This window comes from Mesoplodon bidens (assembly GCF_964165515.1).
Source record: "Mesoplodon bidens genome assembly, chromosome: 12".
NCBI lineage: Eukaryota > Metazoa > Chordata > Mammalia > Artiodactyla > Ziphiidae > Mesoplodon > Mesoplodon bidens.
In genome coordinates this window covers 9810636-9833620 of record NC_138168.1, presented here as the reverse complement: position 1 = coordinate 9833620, position 22985 = coordinate 9810636, and the positions used below count along the sequence as shown (strand labels likewise).

Sequence of the window (22985 nt, the reverse complement as noted above, 5' to 3'; positions counted from 1 at the left end):
GAGTTAACTGGCTGGAAAGGTTAGACTTAGATCAGATGATCCTCTAAATTTCACAAAACATTAGTAAGCACACCTTCAGTACTCTGGAACCAGACACAATACTACATTATTTCTCTTTAGCCCACACCCGGATGACTTTACTAACGAAGGGGGTACTAACTGCAGGCCTCAAACTCATGCGTGCAAGAAATACAATTATCTTCATATTTCTATATCTCTAGGTTTCTTTTATGGGCTCCCATTCCATTTTATTTTATTTATTGATTGACTGATTGAATACAACAGCGGGTCTTCCCTCCTGTATCACTGAGGTAGGGTCAGGCTGAGCTCCTGAGAAAAAACATCTGTAGATTCACTGAAGGATGGCTACGTCAAGGGTAGGAGTGTGTCTGGCTGGGGCAGTTACAAGCATGCAGGCCGTCGAGGCTCAGCAGCCCGCTTCCTGGCTTGGGTCATCCTTTCAGCAGTGGTGGCTCGGACCAGGCCAGGCTCAGCCACCTCACCTGCTGCCACCAACAGAGCCACTGTCATCTTACACTGGCTAGCGTTCACCACCACCGCCACCACCTCTGCCTCATTCTATTTTATTTTAGTTAATTCTGGGTAGACTCAGTCAAGTAAGGTTTTCCTTTGTAAATTTAAAGACTCCTCAGTCAAGTCGGGGTCTCCTGGGTTAACTCTAGGGCTTCAGGACCCCATTTCTGGAGTTGGGGCTGAGTTCTGGGGCCATCAGGGATGGGGGGGGGAGGTCATGTAGGCATCATCCTTCCACGCTGGCATTCTCTGAGATGCACACTGTGGTCTCTGGCCTCAGTTGCATTCCAGCTCAGATTGCTGATCCAAATGGGTCACAGTTCTGTTCTCATTCCAGCCCTGAATCAGCTATTCCCATGGCCTTTCAGAAGCACAGGGAAAATCTAGATATTCCTTTAGGGTTGCAGGATACTGAAGCTATATCAAGCTCTCTCTAACTGGACACGTCAGACACCAAGTTTTACTCTCTTTCTCTTGAGTTATTGGAGAGAGAACCACAAGTTTTGCCATGCCCTTTGCTATTTGCCCCCTCAAATTCATATATTGAAGGCCTAACCCCCATCGTGATTATGTTTGGAGATACAGCTTTTAGGAGGTAAAAAGGTTAGGTGAAGTCATAGGGTAGGGTCCTCATCTAATAGAACTGGAGGCCTGATAAGACTATCTCTCTCCATGTACATGCGCAGAGGAAGGGCCATGTGAGGACATAGCGAGAAGGTGGACGTCCGCAAGTCAGGAAGAGAGGCCTCACCAGAATCTGACCATTCTGGCAACCCTGATCTTGAACTTCCAGCATACAGGACTGGGAGAAGATAAACTTCTGTTGTTTAAGCCACCCAGTCTATTTTGTTATGACAGCCAAAGCAGACTGAGACACCCTTGGACTCTACCTAGTGATAGCTCCATTCTCAAATTCTTCACACCCATATATCTGGGGTTTATATTACTCTCCACTTTTCCTTCCCCAGCCCCACACCCCAAATAAGCTCAGAACAGAGCCTCTTCTTTTGCACAGGCTACTCCCATGACATAGACCTCTCTTGCTGTCTTGTTTCTCTCTTAAAAGAAGCATTTATCTAAACAGGAAAGGAGGGGTGATAAAAATTGAATCAACTTGAGTATATGTCCTTTCTCAAGCTACTCCGAGATCTTTGCTTCTGGAACCCAGAAGAGAAGCTACTCACTTCTCTCCTTCAGCTACGGCAAGTTTCCCTTGAAGCTGTGATTGCTCTTGGCTGGCTGCTCTAATGAGGACCAGGTCACAGGGTAATAGAAAAAATTATGTTAAAAAACCCAATTATTATCATACTGTAGTAAATTTCTATAACAGCACTGGCAAACGAAAATGTCAAAGCTGTAACAATATTATACTTGAATGAGAGTCTTTAGGTGGTAAGGGACAGAGTCACCCAGGGACTTCTGAGAAAGAATACCCCGGAGAGAATCAGGCCCAGGGAGAAGTGGAAAATTGTGCATCACTGTGGAGCATGCACCTGCAGCCTTAGTAACCCTAGAGCACACGCTTGTGACCCAGTGCTTGGCAGCCCTCAGACAGAGGTGTCCATTGAAACCCAGTCCTGTGAGGGAGATATTCTTTTTTTTTTTTTAAAGAAGATGTTGGGGGTAGGAGTTTATTAATTTACTTATTTATTTTTGCTGTGTTGGGTCTTCGTTTCTGTGTGAGGGCTTTCTCTAGTTGTGGCAAGCGGGGGCCACTCTTCATCGTGGGAGGGAGATATTCTTTACTCAGAATCTCTATGTGTCTGCTGGGTTTTTTCTTGGCCTCTGTTGTCTTTACTTCTTTCTGTTTCGTATGCTCCAAGAGAGTGTCTCAGTGAGCTAGTTTGTCACCATCAAACAGAGCACACTATTCAGCAGGGTTCGCCTGCCAGGCTTCCTCCTAGGCCCCAGCCTCCCTAACGTCTAGGTCATCAGGGTTGCAAACCAGCCACATTAGAGACTAAATAGCCATGAGTTTTGTTCACTGCACGTTGTTTTATAAATTTCAGTGAACACTGACTCACAAGATTTTACTAAAATCAGAGTTCTTCCTTTTCCTGAAAAATCTGAATTGGTGACCCTGAACCCACAATTTAAAATGGGGTCGGTCGGCCTGATCTGAATGGCGACTTCCCCCGGCAGCCAGAGTGGGAGCTCTGCAGCCCAGCAGTCCCTCCGCTCACGCAGTGTGTGCTGAAGAGCTGGACCTGCCCCCTCCAGCTACTGCCTGACACCTGGGGTGTCTGAGTGTGGGACCTCTGTGACCTCTGTCCAGGACAGCTGTCCACTTCTGGGCTAACTGGCTGTGACCAGCATTTACAGAGTCATGTGACAGAAAGAAGGACAGTTATGTAAAAGGAGCTGCCTCTACTTCTCTCTGAAGAGGCCCCTGCAGTGAGTCAGGTACTTAGGGTTTCCAGAACTGTCTGGCAATTTCCTGAAATTGAAAGAGAACAACTCAATGATTGGTTCAGAACTAGAGAGACTCTGACAAGCTGACCACCTCCCACTACCGGGCTCTCACTCTTTAACTCTCACATTCAAATTCCAAATACCGCCCTCTAATCTCACCTCTCCTAGGACTCTTCTAGAATAAGGGGTGTCAAATACCAGGACTGAGGCATTCTTACATGCTAAAATCTTAAGCAGTGAAATATGTTCCTTGCCCGTTTTCTCTCAAGACCTCCCTTTCAACGCTATCCCTTTCTTATGGCCAATTTTCTTTGATTATTATCCCACCCCTTTGTATAATATCAGAGTCCTTCCTGGTTCAAATTCTGTTGCTGTTGTTGTAAAAGTCCAAATATGTTGAATCTAAACAACTAAAATTCTCAGTTAGCCGGGTTAAGCCCTAAGATCCGGAAAACATCTTCACCATCCTATCAACAATAAAATACAACCATAATTGACATCTAGATTTGAATATAATCTAATAGACCCTGAGGTTGTAACATACAGAGTCACCCAGAGAGCAGCACTACAAGATTCTGAAATCTTCAAATATGACTTAACTGGGTTTTGTGGTATATTAAAATTTTTCTTAAAAAAGTAAAATGTGTTTGAGAAATATCTTCCATAACAGTAAAAGTAAATTAATTCATATCATAACCTTTGATTAGTTAGAAAATTATGTTGATCAGATAACCTATCTTCCCTGGCATATCTGTTAAAAGTTATATTACTAAAACTCTGAAGAATCTTACATCAGAGGTTGCTAACTCAATGACCTTGAGAATGAGAACACTATAAAGCTTGGGAAAAAGATCATACCCACCCAAGACTCGGCAGTTTTGTACAGATGGGATCTGGTGAAATGCACCTCAAGGGCATTTTTAATGGGCTCGTTCGTATTTCATCCAGGGGTGTCTAGTTAAGAATGAGTAGCAGGCTCCTAGTTCTACAGTGCTAATAGTAGATACGTTAATATCCTGGGTCTTTTAAGAGGAGCAACTGTCTTCCAACTCCCATCTTCCAACTTTGGGAAGCTATCTTTTTCAGTCACCGATTGCCTGGTCCCTTTAGGTAAGATTTAACACCACTTCCTTTACACTGTCCCCACCTATCCCATCCCCCAACACAAACACCTTAGCTATGCAAAATCAAAATCACCTCAGGCTCCTTCATTTCCATCACATTTTCCAGTAGGAAGTGGGATTTGCAAATTGCAAGGGTGAGAGCCACTGGAAGGTGGAGTTTGATCCTGGCGTTCTTTCAGAAAATCAACCGTAAAATGTATTGTTTCTGTGATTGAGTCTCTGAATTCTAATTCCTCTTCTTTTTTAGAAGCTGTCTATTCCCAGCAATTTTCTTGGTCAGCAATTTTCTTGGTCAGGATATTATTGATAGTAGGTGGCTTATCTCAATGACAGGTAAAGGTCTGTGAATTCGAATCCTGAACCTGCAAACAGAACGGATGTGCCATCCACAGAGCCGACATTTCAAGTCATCTTTTCTTCCTCCAGACGTTGGAGAAATGAAGTGTTCATTTCAATCAGAAGGTAAGAACTTGGAAGTGGAAAAGTTTTTTGTTTGTTTGTTTGCTTGTTTTTACTGTAGGACACTCAGTTCAAACACTGACTCTTCCAATTAACTGTTGGCAAGTGACCTTGGTGGAAGGAATTTAACCTGCTTTCCCATCTTCTAAGTAGGGATAGTGACTCTACTTCATACAGTTTGGTAAGGATTAAACCAGATGTGTACGTATCAGGGGGGTCAATGAAATCTAGCCCAGCTAGTGAGCAGCATGTAGCTGAGGGCTAAGCACAGACAAGAGAGGGCTCCGTTGTTTCCTGCTGATATGTTCCACCTACTGATTACTTTCTGCATGATCAGACTTGATCATTTACACATCAGCAGCAATCTTTTTCTACAAAGTACTTTATTGTGCTTCTCCAAGCTACCAATGAGAAAAGTCCATTTTATTGCGATAGTTTAGACATAAGGCATTTAAATCTGAGAAACTTAGGGAAAATATGCCAGGGAACCAGATGTGCATCTTTTTCTATAAAGTGTGCCAAGGATATCTCCCAGGATCCCAGGCCGCTAGAGCAATGTTTCACAAACTTGCTCTGACCGGTCATCCCCACCACAGGCAAGTGCATTGGTGCAGCCTGTCCCACAGGCCACCAGGCCTAAAGGAACAATACCAAAGTGGGGCTTGAGAGTTTCCCCTCCATCAAGCCCCTGTTCCTGCATTCTTTGCTTCACAAGTTAAGAGATTTCTCTCGAGATGCTGGTTTGTAGTTTTTTAAAAAATGACCCTATACTTGGAAGGCTTGCTGCAATATTATATGATGATGTAATTATTTATGCAGTCCCCGCTGAGCCTATAGAATCCAAAAGCTTTCAAATCTATATCTACAGTTATAGATTTAGACAGCCCTCCCCACATCATTTACACACACACACACACACACACACACACACACACACATCCCCCTCAAATACTTCTTTACGTTCCAAAGCACTTTTTGATGTAACTGTATTCTCTCTATCTTGACATTCTTGAAGCAGCCCTAGAGAAAGTGTAAGATTAAAATTACAAGTCTTGAAGTTCATACAGAGAATAAAGCATAAACTCTGAAGGTGATCTCATGTGCTCAGAATTATGCCTTTTAAGGTCAAGTTGACTCAAAATATGGACCAAACAGAATATAGCAGTTAGTTAGAAAGGGAGCTTTCTTTATCTAATCTTAATTACTGCAGTGAAGGATATTTTCATGTATATATTAAGCAATGCTAGTTAAGCCAATGCATTTTTTCATGCTATTTCCACTTTTTAATTTGGGAATACAACTATTTGTTAAAATAAATAGCAGTAAATGATGGTAACAGATTATGATCAGTCTTTTGGTTTAGCATAAAGGAAGCCCAGAACAATATATTGTCCATTTTAGGCACTTAATGTGTGGAATTTTTATATAGGGTGAATTTCACAACTCCTGAAAAGTGAAAAATAACTTCTGCTTAGTTTTTACACTTTCAGGGTCTAGGTGAGTGGCCATAACAAGGAGGTAGCTTGGAGGGGTGTTTTATTTAGCTCCCGCATAACTAGCATCAGCCTCCCATCAGAATGCAACAGAAATAGAACACTGTGTGTGCTGTTCAAACTTCGCTCCAAAACAACTCCCCTGGCTGCTCCTTCCAGCAGATGCTGTTCTAAAGCGTCTCCAGTCTTGACAGTTGAAAGACACCAGTGGTCCAAATAGATCTGTTTATATCCTCCCGATAACCATCATTCTGCCTTTTAAGATTCTGTGTCATAGTTTGGACGTTAAGAGCTTGGAGGTTGGGAGCCCCCCGCCCCACACACACACGAAGAAAACATAAAACAAGACATTCTGCCCAAGGGACTCATTCGTACAACAGTGCTGGACCAGTGGCCTGCACTGTCGTCTTAGTTGAGCTACATAATTTTTCTGGGCCTCGGTTAACCAACCTGTAGGATGAGGGACTTAAAAGGGCTGAACTCAGAAGTCTTTTGCCATACTAGTCAAACCAAGGCTTTTTTTTTTTGAAAGCCAAGGATTTCTGGTTTCATCAAATATCTGAATCTGGATAGCTACTGATCCTGTCTGCCTGGGTCCCTTTTTATTACCTTTAACCATTTTCCAGAGGACGTGAGAAACCCTTACAGAGCAGGACAAGTAAAGAGAACGGAGCCTAGATGCTCTGCCTGTGTGGAGGGTCCCCTGGGTCTGCACGCCCGTCCGCCCATGGCCACCAAATCAGAAAGCTGTCTAGGTAGAGGCAGCCTGCAGAGTCACACCCCCAGTAGAAACTGGGTGATTACAAGGAACAAACAACTTGGGCTTATCTCGTCTCACTTTTTTCCTTCCTTGAGTCATGCTCACAAGAGAAATAAAGGGAAATGTTTCTGAAGGAAAGTTCTTGGCGCTCTCTCTCTCTCTCTCTCTCTTTTTTTTTTTTTTTCACAAAAGGGACTTTTCCGGAGAAAGAGGGAAGGGAGTGCAAAACAAAGAGGCAAACAAAGGACTTGGAATAGTCTATGCCAGAATTCCCACTCGGGCTCAGAAAAACCAGCTTTCTATCGGCAATAGCCCAGCTTCCCCTGCAGGGGCTGCGGCCGAGTGGGGCGCTGGGGCCTGGTTGAGCCGTGGCCCAGGTCCTGGTGGGGACCAGCCCCTGGTGACATTGCCCACGGGAAAGAAAGCCCCGGGGTCAGCAAACTGCCAGCCCCCATAAGTACATCTAATTATGACCGCTTACTTCAAAAAGAGGATTTAACCCAAAGCAGATTTAGCAGGGCCTCTTCCAAAGGGCAGCAGGAGGCCCAGGCCTGACCTTTGAGAAAATCCTAAAGGCTTCACTGCCCAGGGAACTCAGCAAAGCCAGTCACTGTGGACGCCTCAGATCAGAACGCAGAGAAATTCAGCGATGCCAACTTCAGTTATCAGGGTCCTAGTGAGGGTGTTTAATTTAGCATAACGAGTCTCGGTCAGCATGTGCCCACAGCATGTGCACTGGTGGTCAGTCAGGGGGGTGGCCTGGGCAAAAACGTTGACAGGAAAATATATAAAGCACTAAAGTATAACCTGTTGAGTCAAAACTACTGTTGCAGAATCTTAAAGTGGTTGGATATTTAGTGAGTCAAAGATTCTTATCTAAAACATGTACATCTGGTGACATATCTCGGCAGTGCTGATCAAAGTATGAAAAGCATCATGATATATATAATTTTTAAATTCTGCTTTGAGTTTTAAAACCTCCTACATAGCGCTTTGCTCAGGAGAAATCGTTGTGTAATTGCCCTAGTCAAATTAAACAACTCCAAAGGAGGGGCAGGGGATTGGAATTGTTAGTCTTGAATTAGTCTACATGAAGTTAGTAAATAAGTACACTTGGGACAGGCTCATTGTATAATGAATATAAAAGTACATCGTGAACTATAGAGCTCTCCATCAAGTGTTATTATTTCAATTATTCTCACAGTACACAAATATTAGGAAAACAAAAAAGAAAGAAAAAGAAACAGCTGGGTAAGTGCAGTCTCTCCATCCACATACTTCATTTAAACCTACCACTCTGTAGGTGAATTCACCTCAGCTTAGGTGGGAAATTGTAGAAAAGGCAGACATATCTGGTTCTAGACCAAATGATTTACAAAGTGATCAGAAAATATTAATTCACACAGCTGGTTCTTTAAAATTATTTGATTTCAGATCTTTTAAAAAATATCAAACAAGTTGCTACTCTTACCTGACCACATTCCAACACAGGACACCTAGATATATGTAATTTACACCATCATTAAAACCTTGTTTGCAATACCTATGCTTGAGGTTGGAAAATTCATGGAGGTTGCAGAGTAGAGTTTATTCTCACTGTTTGGTTGCCCCAAAATATCAGATTGGACCACCTATTTGTCCAAACAAGAAGCTGATAAACCTGAGCTTCCAGCAGCAGAAGACAGACTTAAAGAAACTATAAGTGGAGGGTACTGTACATAACACTGCAGCCATTGCTCCCTTTTCCATTTCTCCTTCCTCAAGAGATGTACCAAGTCCAATAATAAGTAAACATTACCAATAACTTAAAAATTTAACACAAACCTGTTGTTTCACGCTTTTACTTACTTTCCTATTGAGGTAACTTTTTCTGGCAAATAAACTAATCTGGGAAAACCAGATCTCCTTTTTGTAACTACATACAGCAAAGCTGGGACTGGTGAAGCTCTTTCCCAATGGCTCTTAATTTGCAAGTCCTAAACACAGAAGCAGACACGCTTGGTAACTCAAAGCATCGGGATTCAGTGTCATTGGTTTCAAAGACTGTGGAATTCACAGATGTAACCATTCAGCTGAGGGGAGGAAAAGGAGAGAATAAGCTAAAAAGAAGATGCTGAAAAACTGGAGAGTATCAAAGAATTCATCACAAAGCGTTTCAATTTGAAGTCCCTGCTTCAAATGTGCTAATCCCTGGTCTGAGAAAACTACCTACAGTGTTCAAGGCTCAACGCTGAATTTTTGTTCTGTTTTACACGGAGTTTTAAGAGTTATGCAACCCTGAAAAAGTTAAGCAGGTAATTCTAGTCATTAAGTAATTCACACACAACCAAGTAGTAAGATTTTCTATACCCGTTTTAAGAATGAATAGGATTCATTTAAAATGGTGATAATTTGTCTCACTGAATAAGTGCATTTTAAGCCCAAAGAGAAAAAGTATATTATTTTTAATAGAAGGCAGTTAGTAGAGAGGCTTTTCAAACGTAGGCGCTTCATTGATCAAGTTAAAACAGAAGCTCCCTTAGTTTGTGGCTTTCTGGCTTTTCACATCCTAGTGGGAATGTGCTGCCGTATTTATACGCACCCCCAACATGCTCACATCAATCGTTCCAAGCAAAGTCTGTCTCACTCTCTGCAAACCGTTCGGAAATTAGGAATTAGACCCCGGGCACGTGTCCGCGGAGTCACGGGTGGAAATCTGATCCAGGACAGGAGGGGCAGGACGAGAGCGCGGCCCTCTGGGGCGCGCGTGCGCAGTTACCTCTCCCGCTCCTGCTCTAGCAGGGTGGTGAAGTCGTCGCTCTTGTGCATGTAGTCCGTGTGCTTGTGCTTCTCGTTCTCCAGCTCGTACACCGTGCGTCGGTGACACTTCTCGGCCAGCAGTAGCTGCTCTAGCATGCGCCGGTAGGTTTCCTTCTGTTTTTCCTCAAGTCTGTCCAGCTGAGGAAGCAAACATGGGAAAGAGCTTAATATTTTATTTCATTTACGGAGGACTCTAAATAATTTGTTTGCATTGGTCTAATGATTTATTACCTGTGGGGGAGGACACGGAATCTGCTCTTCTCTGCCATGTTCCCCATGCCATCATTTTCTCTAGGCCAGTTGGATTTATGAACTAGCCACAATAGGGCTGCAGTTATTTCTGGCCTCTGGCCTTTTTTCTGTGAACATATGTGTCGTTCCTAACCTTTCAGGAAAGCAAACTCACTGTTTCAATGAGACAGTGAAGCCCTATACTCAGAAAGAAAGAGAATAGCATCTGGCCTCATCTCAGAAAAATAAAGAGCTCAGCAGGCACGTGTACCAAACTCCTCCCCTGGGAGGAGGAAATTATCCTCATTGCAACTTTTTTTTTTTTTTTTTTAAGGCTTGCCGTTAAGTACATTTCTAGGAAAAGTATATGAAGGACCCACAATCCTCTTCTTCCAAGAGGTACGAAATATAGGGAGAATCTCAGAACCTGCAGAGCGCACATATCTCAAACTAAAAGAGATCTTATCAATATTATTACAGGGCTTTTTGTGTCTGTTTCTCCGGCCAGGCTATACGATCTTTAAGGGACCATATGCCTTGATCATCTCTTTAGTCCCTGGTCCCTAGCACAGCACCCGGAAGAAAGCAGGTGTTCAGTACGTGTTTGTTAAATTGGACCCAATCTTACAGCATTGATAGTTCCCTATCCTACTCTGCTCTTCAGACCCTAGTGCAGGAGTTCTCACCCTCAGCACTACTGATATTTTGGCCAAGTAATTCTTATCTGAGGGGCTGTCCTGTCCACTAGAGGATGCTCAGCAGCCTCCCTGGGCTCTGCCCACTAGATGCCAATACTACCACCTCCAGTTGTGACAAAACTATCCCCAGACGTTGTCGAATGTCTCCCGGAAGGAAAAGTCCCCATGCCCCCCTCCCTGTTAAGAACCACTGCTCTAGGTGAATCAGACATATTTAGAATCCATTCTTAGTCCCACAGCCAACTCTGTAAGAGTCAGTGGAGCAGCTCCATGGGTATCAGCTTCAGAGCTATTCCCCTGATGTTCCAGTCATAAGGAGGATCTGAGGTTCCCTGTACAATTTTATTATATTTTCATTGTGAATGAATCATTTATGGGGCCCAAAATAAAAGAGATTTTGCCCCCATAATCCTCAGTGCCTTCTTCTTCTTCTTTTTTTTTAAAATTTATTTATTTTTGGCTGCATTGGGTCTTCGTTGCTGTGCACAGGCTTTTTCTAGTTGCAGTGAGCGGGGGCTACTCTTCGTTGTGGTCGGCGGGCTTCTCATTGTGGTGGCTTCTCTTGTTGCGGAGCATGGGCTCTAGGCGCATGGGCTTCAGTAGTTGAAGCACGTGGGCTCAGTAGTTGTGACTCGCGGGCTGTAGAGTGCAGGCTCAGTAGTTGTGGCGCACGGGCTTAGTTGCTCCATGGCATGTGGGATCTTCCCAGACCAGGGCTTGAACCCGTGTCGCCTGCATTGGCAGGCAGATTCTCAACCACTGCGCCACCAGGGAAGTCCCCTCAGTGCCTTCTAATTAGACCTCCACCCCCTTTGCCTAAGAACAGGTGAGCAGTCAGACTGGTGAAGCCCAGGTTGGCCAGCCATACCTGAGATGATCAGGGAGGCAAATCGTACTTTTATGTGTTCTGATAAATTACTGCAGTCTTAATGGGACAGTCTACACGAGAGGTTTTTGCACTGGAATAACTCCCTGTTACAAAATACTCTCCCCAAGAACTCTCCATTTTTCCACAAGTGTGATTTTCACCATATGTTATAGAATTTGTCAAGCATGGCTGGGCCATCATCAGAAATGTGCAAGGAACAGCTCTTTCCCATTTTTGATCCTTCTTAACGTTGTCGTAAAGTAAGGCCTTCCCTCCTTTTGAGAGTATTTGCAAGAGCAGCTTCTGCCTGTTTCCTGATACCCTGACCCACTCCTCCCTGAGGAAGGAATGGTATTTAAAGGTTGTACTGGGGACAGCGAGCTGGGCATGAACAGCCCTGCCTTTTTTTTTTTTTTTTTTTTTTTTTGTGGTACGCGGGCCTCTCACTGTTGTGGCCTCTCCCGTTGCGGAGCACAGGCTCTGGACGCACAGGCTCAGCGGCCATGGCTCACAGGCCCAGCCTCTCCGTGGCATGTGGGATCTTCCCGGACCAGGGCATGAACCCGTGTCCCCTGCATTGGCAGGCGGACTCCCAACCACTGCGCCACCAGGGAAGCCCAGCCCTGCCTTTTCCTTTCTTATTTTTTACTCTGTCTGCCATAAGATGGTACATTGTCCTCTCCCTCAGGTGCTGTCTCCAGAGTCTAGGAGAGAGAGTAATAGGAACCTGGTTGGTGGTCATCTACCTATTGATGCCAACAATAAAGTTTATGTTTCAAGTCATCTGTCAGACTCCTGCAGTTATCCCTCAATCTGTTCAAGGAACTCAGGAGGCAAAGATGGGGGCGTTATTAATTGGATGGTTGACTGAGATACCCAGAGAGAGAAACACTGTAGGGGCAGTTGGAGGAAAAACAGCATATGTTGATATTAATTGTTCCAGGGCAGCCTAGGTAGGACTGCTAGGCCCTAGCTTTAGTATGTTCTGTCTGTGTGGGCCTTTGAGATTAGCTGTTCTCAGCAGCTACCGTGCTGGGACTAGGCCCCTGGAGTAGCTGCTGTTGTCTCTGTGGGCTGTGTTCACCTCACCTACACCAGTACAGCTTGACCTCAGCACTGGTTTGCATAATCAGGAAGACAGTCTCTTTGTCCTTTAATGCACCTGGAAGGATGCTGACACATTGGTGTGTGAGCTGCGTTTTTCACCCAGAACTGCAGACCAGACTTCCTTTTTTTTTCCTAATTTATTTTTGGCTGCGTTGGGTCTTCATTGCTGCGCGCGGGCTTTCTCTAGTTGCGGTGAGCGGGGGCTACTCTTCGTTGTGGTGCGCGGGCTTCTCGTTGCAGTGGCTTCCCTTGTTGCAGAGCACGGGCTCTAGAAGCGTGGGCTTTGGTAGTTGTGGCACATGGGTTCAGTAGTTGTGGCTCGCAGGCTCTAGAGCGCAGGCTCAGTAGTTGTGGCGCACAGGCTCAGTTGCTCTGCGGCATGTGGGATCTTCCTGGACCAGGGCTCGAACCCATGTCCCCTGCATTGGCAGGCAGATTCTTAACCACTGTGCCACCAGGGAAGCCCCGCAGACCAGATTTTAAACTGCAAAGGTAGTAAATTCCTCTTTAGCAATAAAGCATTACTGTGTGAGGATCTAGCTTTCAGTTTTAAATTCTGGATGTAAGAACTAACACAGGTAGCAACAGATCAGCTGTGCCAGACCCTGTTTCTCATTATTTTGTTTGGAACTGCACTGAGCTCCTAGGAGAGAACCAAAGTGGGCTGACCTCTTGGATCTGTGTGGCTTGTCCAGAGACTCTGAAGACCACCTCCCAGTGGATTCATTAATCATGTATACTGTGTCCCATGGCTTTGGGTTTTCAGGCTCCAAATTGTGGCTCAACCACAGAGGAATGGTAGTTCTTATTACTGAATAGTGAAAGCGAAATGGGCACCTATTACTTTGGAAATGTAGCTCCCACTTGGACAGAGGTGGAAGGAAAATTGAATGAGATCATCATAGCAACAAAGGCCAAAATTTACTAAGGAAAGAGTGTACCTGAATCAAGCTGGTGGAGAAGACGTTCAGGGGCTTGAGATGGGGAGAAATTTCAGTATGTTTCAGACAAAAGGATCATGGTTTAGGGGATGATTTTAGCTCTGTTATCAACGGAGAGCTAATGGGGAAAATAGTAAGGAATTTAAGAAGAGAGAAATCTACTTAAGAGGAAACATGAGGCCTTAAGGACCAAACTGGAAAGACCAAAAGGGACATGGATCTAAGTGCCCTTAAAGATAGGGCTATAAAAAAAAAAGAGAGAGAGAGATTTTAGTCTTTGTTGAATCAGAATGGGTGACAGAGGAGGTGGAGACAGGAGAGCCTAGAGAACAGAGCAGCGTGACTGCCCCACAAAGAGGGTGTCGGGATCGAGGCAACGCTTGAGGAACATGCTGTAAAACTGCAGATGGTTCTTCATGAGATCAGCTGGGGCCCTTTCTCTTGAAGACTGCAACAGCTATTCAAAGTGGTTACGTAAAATATAGACATGCTGAAGAACTAAAATCTGAGATCGGGGTAGGATACGTAAAGCAATTTGGGGTGAGTTTCATGGTGTCAGCCATGGTAGATGGGCCCTGAGCGAACATGCTCAAGAAACTTGGAGATGTAGATTTCGAAGGAAAGATGAGACAAACGAAAGGGGATTCAGGCAGGACAGCAGCAGATTCAGTCCAAACCCCGGTGTGCTGTGACGGGAAAAGACTCCTTAGGAGGTATCATCCAACTCAAGAACATAAAAGTAGATAAGATGTGTGTTGAACAAAGGATCCTCCGGCAGACTCATAACTCCTTGGTTTTGCTTCTCTCACTGAGGGTGACCACACACTACACAATACGGAAGGTAATATTCAGAAAACAAATGTCTGGGACTGAAAGCATAGGGGAAGTTAGAGGCAAACAAACAAAAACTCTACGATGCCTAAAATAGTGATAGAGAAAGAAGGGGCCATTTGAAAAACTGGTCAAAAACAACAATAACAGTAAAACTCAGCTGAGCCTTCCTACTGGAGGAAAGGTTGTGACAAAAGAAAACATTTTTGTTGCCTTGAGTAGGACAAGTTACCCCAGAATTAGAGTTCAAACATGAGGGAAGGCGAAGTTCTGAGGAACGGTCACCTGGCTAAGGTTAGGTCCCAACTAGGCCCCAAGGCAGACAGGCTTCAGAAGGTCACCTGCGGGAAGGTGACCGAAACAAGCGGGCAGTAAGGAAAACCACCGGAACGAGATGGGTTTCCTAGGCCTGGACATCGTGGCTGAAAAAAGAAAAAGATTAAAGAGATTTCACATATGCAGGTGGGAGCTTCTCTGGCGGCGCAGTGGTTAAGAATCCGCCTGCTAATGCAGGGGACACGGGTTCGAGCCCCGGTCCGGGAAGATCCCACGTGCCGCGGAGCAACTAAGCCCGTGTGCCACAACTACTGAGCCTGTGCTCTAGAGCCCACGAGCCACAACTACCGAGCCTGTGTGCCACAACTACTGAAGCCCGTGCGCCTAGAGCCCGTGCTCCGCAACAAGAGGAGCCACTGCAATGAGAAGCCCGCACACAGCAACAAAGACCCAACGCAGGCAAAAATAAATAAATAAATAAAAATATGCAGGTGGAAAAGTAGGGCACCTAAAATAAGACCTAGGCATGGAGGATGTCACCACTGCAAATCCCTAAACTTCACAAAAAGACAGACAGGTTTCAAATGCCACTCACTGAGGGCAAGGATAATACATGAAACAGATTCCTCCACCCAACCCAGGATTCGCCATTTCCCATAATTATTAGCCTCTTGATGGCGGCAGGCTCTGTCTGATGGGGACAAGTTCCCCCACACTGACTGGCATCCTGTTGTACCTGAAGATTTTCTCTATCCACCCTCCTTCCCTCAGACATCCTCTAAGTCTCTGCCTTGATCTTGGTGACATGAGCCTGCTTCGTGCTGAGTCCTGAGGTCAAGGAATATTATTACACTTGAGAAAAATTGACCTTGGAGCTGGGGCTTTTCTTGCATTTTTAACAATTTATGAATATGAGGTTGGTACTATGATAGCTGCACGTGTCCTCATAATCTTTGGACTCTTTAAGTAAACATAGAATAAAGGACTTCAGGATGTATTAATTTAACTTTGAAATTGCCTAAGATTAAGATCCTTCTGGCTAAGGCTAAGCAGAATAAGAATTTGGGAAGGAAAGAAACTGAACCCTTTAATTTCTTTGCAGTTTTGCTTAAGAATTATGAACTTTGATATCTCAGACTTTAGTTTACAAGGAAGTTCAGGGGGATTTAATATTTGCTGCTTAATTTCTCCCCAGATACCTGGCAAGAGAGGGGGGTCCACCATATTGGGTTCACTGCTTAACCTTTGGTGAGTTCTGTTGGAGGACCTAGCTGGGCCTAATTTGGGACAAAAATTAGAATAAGCAGTGATTTTTGGCTTGAGGTACAGCATGGCTTCTAGGAACAAGAGCTGGACTATCTGCTTATGATACCAGGAGGCTAATGGAACAGTAATATAGGGGATCCTTACATCATGAACTTGGAAGCAACTCTCTTGCTCCTGAGCAACAGGAACTTGATTATAAAGACCAAAGGGTTAAGAAACCAAACATCTGTAAGTGGTGGATGACATCTTTTCTCCTTTCGGCATTCTGTTTCTCCCGCAGAGCAGGACTTCACCACTTTGCCAGCGTTGGGAAAAGTAGCTTTTGTCCTTCCCCCTACCTCCTTATTCATTTCTCCCCGAGGGGGGAACAACTGTTCAGATTGGTGACTTGAGGGGAGAAAGGAACCAAGAAGCATGCCCAGCGTAAGCGGACTCCAGCAGGACAACCCAAAAGAAAGGTGGGTGTTTTCTGCGCTGCTCTTCTGTCCGCTTGGGTTAGGCCTACTTTCTGAAGGTAAGTTGGAAACGCCTTCCTTTATGTACTGTCCATAGAACTCAGTGGGTCAGAGGCAGTGGTTCTGGATGTGTGTGCTCTGCAGACCTACCTCTCCCCTGAGGGGTCATACCAAGCTCGAACTTGGGAGAAAAGAACTAAGAAGCCCAAATGATACTATTTATCCAAGCCAAGTTCTTCAATCCAGGTGATTATAAGAATAATATAAAACTGATATTTTGACCTCTCTATGTCTTTCACTCCTCGAGTCCCTACAGGTTTGGAAGTAAATAAGAGTGTGAGCAATTACCACGCTCAGCTCCCAGCAGATCCTAATGGCTGGTATTTGTTGAGTAGCTAGTATGTTCCAGACACTATGTTAAAAGTTTTACGGGGGCTTCCCTGGTGGCGCAGTGGTTGAGAGTCCGCCTGCCGATGCAGGGAACACGGGTTCGTGCCCCGATCTGGGAAGATCCCATATGCCGCGGAGCGGCTGGGCCCGTGAGCCATGGCCGCTGAGCCTGCGCGTCCGGAGCCTGTGCTCCGCAACGGGAGAGGCCACAACAGTGAGAGGCCCGCGTACCGCAAAAAAAACAAAAAAAAAATTTTACGGGCATTGCTTCATTTAATCCTTACAATTCTATGAGATGTGCACCTGACAGAGGAGAACACTAAGGCTTAAAGAGCTGAAGTGACCTGCCCAAAGCTACAGGCAGCTAATAACTGGGTTATCTCAAACATGAAAGTGGATTCAGCCAGTTGACTCTGTTCTATCATATACTGATAATTATCTCTTAATGCTTAAAGAAAAGATGAGAACAGAGCTCTAGTTCATCCTGGTTGCAGAAATTAGAAAATTATGGGGCTGTCAATCTGTCGTGAATACTTTCTAAAGCAGATCTTTCTGAGACCTGTCAAGCTGAGCTGCTGCAAAGGCTTGTCTTAAGCTAAATTACAATAAATTGCTTCGCACTTTTCATTTCTGCGTTCTTTATTCATTTATGATACTAATTTCATACCTATGATTTTTTTTTTAACATGAATTCTGAGGAGTCAGCATGGCTGGATCCATCAACTGGTTCCCTGATTCCTCACTGAACTTCTACGATATGAGAGTATTTTTAACATGTAATATCATGGGTAATTAACAACAACAGTTGATAGTTCCTAATACAGTCTTGTATAAAAATGATTAAATATGGTCCTATTAGATTCCCTTTCATCTTAAAGAACTGTCCTAAGCTTTCCATTGGGATTTTGCTTCAACTTTTATGTTTTAGCCGTTCACATGAGACCATTTTAATGGTCTATAAGATATCAAAACTGAGTGGCTTTATAACCATAAATATCAATAATAAAAATCAGTTTAATTTTAGGCTACCAATTTGATAGTAATCTGAAAATTCAATGCCAAAACCCATAAGCACCTCGAATTTTTACACATATCCCCTCTTAGAGAAATAAAAGAATAACAGACTGAAGAGCAGGTAACTATCATAATCACATGAGAAACATATTTCGGGCTTTAAGTATATTTAAGGAAATACTTCTACAATTCTTATCAATGAAATGTAGCCACAGTAATTCTGAATTATTTAATTATACTTTAATTCTATATTAGGGCATCATAAAATGCTTGCCTTTGAAAGAAAATGTTAAAGCGTGTAAAATGGAAGGGTGTGGAGACATCCCTCTGAGGCTTCCTTCTCAGGGACTTGTCGGGGTATGTTTTTACCTCTGAGATGGGTTTCTCGTACACATCTTCTCCTATGGACTTCTCCTGGGCCAGGATGGCATCTCGGTGCAGGACCCGCAGCACTTTCTCCGGCTCTGCAGACCCGTAATGAGCCTCCAGAACCTCAGGCTTGGTTTTCTCCGTCTTCAGCATGTGGATCACATCTTCCCTGGCCTGTGGTGGAAAGTGCAGCAAGGTCAGACGGTTGACAACATAAATCCTATGTCGGGCTCACAGAATCAACACGGAGTTTATTGAATCTATTCCTGTCTCCTCAGGGCTATGGGCAAATTTACTGGGTGTTTTTTGTTCCTTTTTTTTTTTTTTTTTTTTTACCAAAAGCAGATTGGCAAGCAGATACTCTGCTTCAGGTTGCTAGGAAGCCGGCAAGCAGAAAAAGGGTTTGTGCTAATATTAACTACATAGAAAGTGCTTGATCTAAGTAGCAGTGATTCTGAGAAGGGGGGGGACTGCTCCTGGGGACACTTAGCCCTTTTCAGTGCACAGGAGGTCAATGACAATTTAAAGTTTTCTAGTTTTCTGTTTATGCCCTCAATATACAGTATTCAAGTCTGGCTTAAAATAAAACCCTGCTCTCCCCTATTCCGGTTCTAACTCCGTGTGTAATTAACAAAAACAGCCTTTATTGGTGATTTCCTGTTTCCCATCAAGTGATTCATTTTGCACAGAAACACATGGTTGGGAGTTCTCACGGTGCTGGGCTGGGCTTCCCAACCTAATGTATTCCCACTGAAGGTGAAACTTAACTCTTGTAATATCCAGACTGCCAATCAGAGTCAGGTTGGTGGGGTCAGAGTTGTTCTTTTGGTTCATTAGCAAAACTGTAGTGTCTTGTTGAAGCTCTTGAGAAAACCACATGATCATAGGCTTTCAGTCATATTGACTGTGGTTCCCATCACATAATGCAAATACATCTGGATGTATTTTCTACTGATGAGGAACGATGAACTTTGTAGTTATGACGGAACTGACTTTGACCAAACGTACTCCCATCTGGTTGTATACTTGTTTTTCCAGTAATGGTGATGGGTATGAAGTACCCTGACTTTATCCCAACTTGTACCAAAGAACACACTGGTGGCAATAGAATTTCAGTCTGTGACAGTGGAATAGAGTTTTCCCCTGTGTTATGCTAACTGGGGGTCTTACATCATAAACCTGGCTCATTATCATGGTATTCTAAACAAGGGAGCTAACTAGTTAGCCCTGAGACAGGACCATTATAAAGTTTGTCTTTCTTGAGATTTCTCACTTTTATTGCTTTTTCGTAGTCTCCAAATTCATCTAATTCCAAATGGCTGAAGATGAATTTATTACAGAAACGTCACTGGACTGGAATTTGCAAATTTTCCCTATGTTGTCTCTGCCACATATACATGTGGTCCTTTCAAGACAAAAATGGAAAATATTAATTTTGAAGAAACCAGTGGTTTGGAATTAGCGAGAAAGTTAAAGTCAGAAAATAGTTGAATGGAAAGGCAATGTGTTTCCATGCAGGGCGAAAGGACGAAGCGCAGACACAGAGTCAGGCTAGCTGTACAGTGTCTTTGTGCAAATTAGAAAGAGGTGCCCGCTTCTTCCGGGAGACACAACCCTGAGTCAGAGTGCAGCCTGCCTAACGAGCAAAGAGTGGGCTCTAGTTCACCCCTATTCAGTCCCTCTGCCAGGCACCCCTATGCAAGGCACAACTCCACGTCTGTGTATGGTGACCCTGTACTGAAGGAGTCCAAGGTATGTCCATTGTTCTCAGTCTTCAGGCAGATGATGTAAACAAAGAGCTTTGCAACAGTAAATAAGTAGCTATTTTAGTTTAAAAGTTTAAGCTATCCACTTTAAAAATATGTAAATATTATTGGTATCTTTCTTTTTAACCAAATCTTTCTAGTTCTCTTAGAAGAAAACAACTGATGTGAAACACCTATTTCTTCTCCCCCTAAAAAATGTGCTTATGCTTGAACTGTATTGGCTGTGTTATGCTGCATATACCAGACATTTCATTCTGAGTTCAATTACCCTAGACACCAATTACCAAAGAAAAAGAGGCTATGGTTATATAACCCTGTGCATTATGTATTTAGAGCCACATTATTCTTCAGGAACTAACTAAAAGCTTTTTAATTGCTGTAATAATGATCATAGAAGGAAGAGGAATGTTGCCCATAAATCACTGCTATTTAGAATAGTTTACTATAGTAAATCAAATATTCATCTTGTGATATCTGTTTAATCAATGGAATACTAAAGATGTGACCACAATAAATTTTTTCATTACTTTAAACATGTGATTCAATTTATGTAATTAAGATCCTACGTTTTGGGGATAAAACCACTTTACGCCTCTGTTTTTTGTTTTTGTTTTTGTTTTGTGTGGTACGCGGGCCTCTCACTGTTGTGGCCTCTCCCGTTGCGGAGCACAGGCTCCGGACGCGCAGGCTCAGCGGCCATGGCTCACGGGCCCAGCCGCTCCGCGGCATGTGGGATCCTCCCGGACCCGGGCACGAACCAGCGTCCCCTGCATCGGCAGGCGGACTCTCAACCACTGCGCCACCAGGGAAGCCCTACGCCTCTGTTTTGAGAGTCTTGTTAATTTTTGTAGAAAAGACTGAAGTTCAAAATGTAAGTAAGTTCCTATCCTTGAACGTTACTATTTTCACTCGGAAGTTTTATCACAAGCAAGTAGTTAAAGTCTTAGGGTGCTGGGGAGCTGCTAAATAGGCCACTGTATTTACGTAGATGTAAAAGGACCCAGAGGGAGGAATACTTTGAAGAGGGCTCTAGAAAGGGGAGAAAAGGAGGTCAGAGGAAGAAGAGACCATGAAAATGTTCAACTGACTTAGTCCTGGTGATGGAGGAGAATAAATAGGAGATTAGGGTATAGAAACAGACACGGAGGGGTCACAGCTTTCTCTTCCATCCTACCTGGTTCCCCTTTGTGCCAGGGGAGACATACGGAGGCCAAAAACAAAAATGTCCCTGCAGAATTGAAACTGCACCCCGTGGAGCAAGGGGTTGTCTCAACTGGCTGCATAAGGAGCTGATTCCAAACACACGGGGGCAGCAGAGGGCCGCTGTGCAAAGCCTGGGGCCGACAGGTGAGTGTGTGATCCGTCTCACAAAGTCAAGGGTGGGTATCTGGTCTTTGCTGTGAAAGTAGGGATGGGGCGACAGACACAGGACAGGTGGACCCCACACAGGTGGTATAGTCCTGGTATAGTCCACACAGCTGAGTCCAGTCATCCATTCAATAAATATTTGTGCACATTCAGTACTGGACATATAATTGCATCCTGAGGCATTGAAGTCTAGGGGGAAATAGACAATCAGTTGAAAGTCACTTACATTATAACATGACAAACCTTAGGATGGAGGAGATACAGGGGGCTAAGAACTTGGTCCAGAAGAACACTTGACTTGAATCTGAGCTGACGGAGGAGGTTTCCTGGAGAAAGTGACCCAAAATCTCACAATAAGTACCTGAGCCAGAGAAAGAGGGGTGGAGCTAGGCTAAGAGTGTTCTTGGCCAAGGGAAACCTGTAGGCAAAGGCCAAACTGAATAGATTTAGATGCATGGGCTGGGGCCACAGGAAGCCGAAGTGATAAACAACGGGCAACTCATGAAAAGTCTGTAAACCAGGCAGTGAGTTTGCATTTTATCACAGAACAGCAAGAAGCCTTGGAATTTTTAAGCATTGGGATTGTGACACGGTCAGATGGTGGAAAGACCATCCATCTGCTGCGTTAAACACAAATTCTGAATCAGCAGATCTGATGGTGTAACCCAGGAATTGTGATTTAAAATATCTCTGCAGGTGATTATGAAGCATAGCTGCACTTAGAAAGCACTACTTTAGGCCAATTCAGCACCAAAAGCACTTAAAATGTCTGCTCTGTTCAAGGCTCCCAGAAGGCTCACCCGATTCCTGGGGACTTGCTTGCCCCAGAGGTTTCTCCTGTTCTCACCGTGTTATCAATTCCACTGATTCTTCTTCACCAAGGAATCATGGTCACTTCAGACCAGCAGCATGAACAAGGAGGGCCCCCAGAAACTGGTGAAAGTATTTGCTACCTCTGTGCAAATGAGGGTGACCAACTGTCCTGGTTTGCCTGGGACCAAGAAGAACAGAATCCCACAAAGCTGGACTTCTGCAAATCAGGACAGTCCCAGGCAAGTTGGGATGAGTTGGTTGTCCCAGGGCAAACACAGAGTGGTCAGGAGACTGGATATTCCAAAATGTCCCTGCATCTGGCAGGGCAGCCATGGTGGACTTACTGTACTCAGAAACTGAATTTCACTGACAGTGTTTCCAAAACTGAGTTTTCTTTACAGGTAAAATTCCATCATTGGTGATTATGCCTAGTGACAATTTTAACTATTTTTTAAACTTGTGGGGTTTTTTAATCTTTGGGAAAAACCGATAATGAGTAGAAAGAATGCTTAGTTCTTATGCCCATGTGACATAGCTGTTCCACACTCCTAAAATGGGTACGTGTCTAACTTTGGGAGGACACAGGAATCAGAATGAGCTGTGGAACTTCCAATTAAACATGGTGCATCCTCTTGAAGCATTCAGATTACTTAAAGACTAGGGGTAGGTGGTAAGTAGTTTAAAACCCTTTCAGAAGATTAATACAATATTAATATTTACTTGAATGTTTAGTACAAAACACAAGACTTAAAAAACATTTGCTTGAGGTGGACAGCTTGGGACAGCTTCTTAGACGATGCCAGCATGGTCCCCAGCCTGGCAGTCCACTCACTTAGGTTGAGAGGGAACACAGCCAGGTGGGAAGTTTGAGAAGCCTGCCCCGAACTATTGACATTGCACACCTCAAACAAGACATTCCCTGCCAAGAGCTGTTGACCTTGAATGGAGGATGCATTTATTTTTTCTTTTTGGGTACGCCAAGCGGCATGTGGGATCTTAGTTCCCCAACCA

General features: G+C 44.1%; 1 protein-coding gene across 2 annotated transcripts in view; it reads right to left on the bottom strand.

Annotated features, from left to right (window-relative positions):
- FILIP1 (filamin A interacting protein 1) overlaps positions 1-22985 on the bottom strand; it is a 196085-nt gene that overhangs the window by 45537 nt on the left and 127563 nt on the right. For both annotated transcript variants that reach the window (XM_081251494.1, XM_081251493.1), the window contains exons 3-4: positions 18028-18201; positions 9541-9719 (exon numbers count right to left, since the gene is read on the bottom strand). In XM_081251494.1, coding sequence (XP_081107620.1) covers positions 9541-9719; positions 18028-18201 — 353 coding nt within the window. The remainder of the gene's footprint in view (positions 1-9540; positions 9720-18027; positions 18202-22985) is intronic.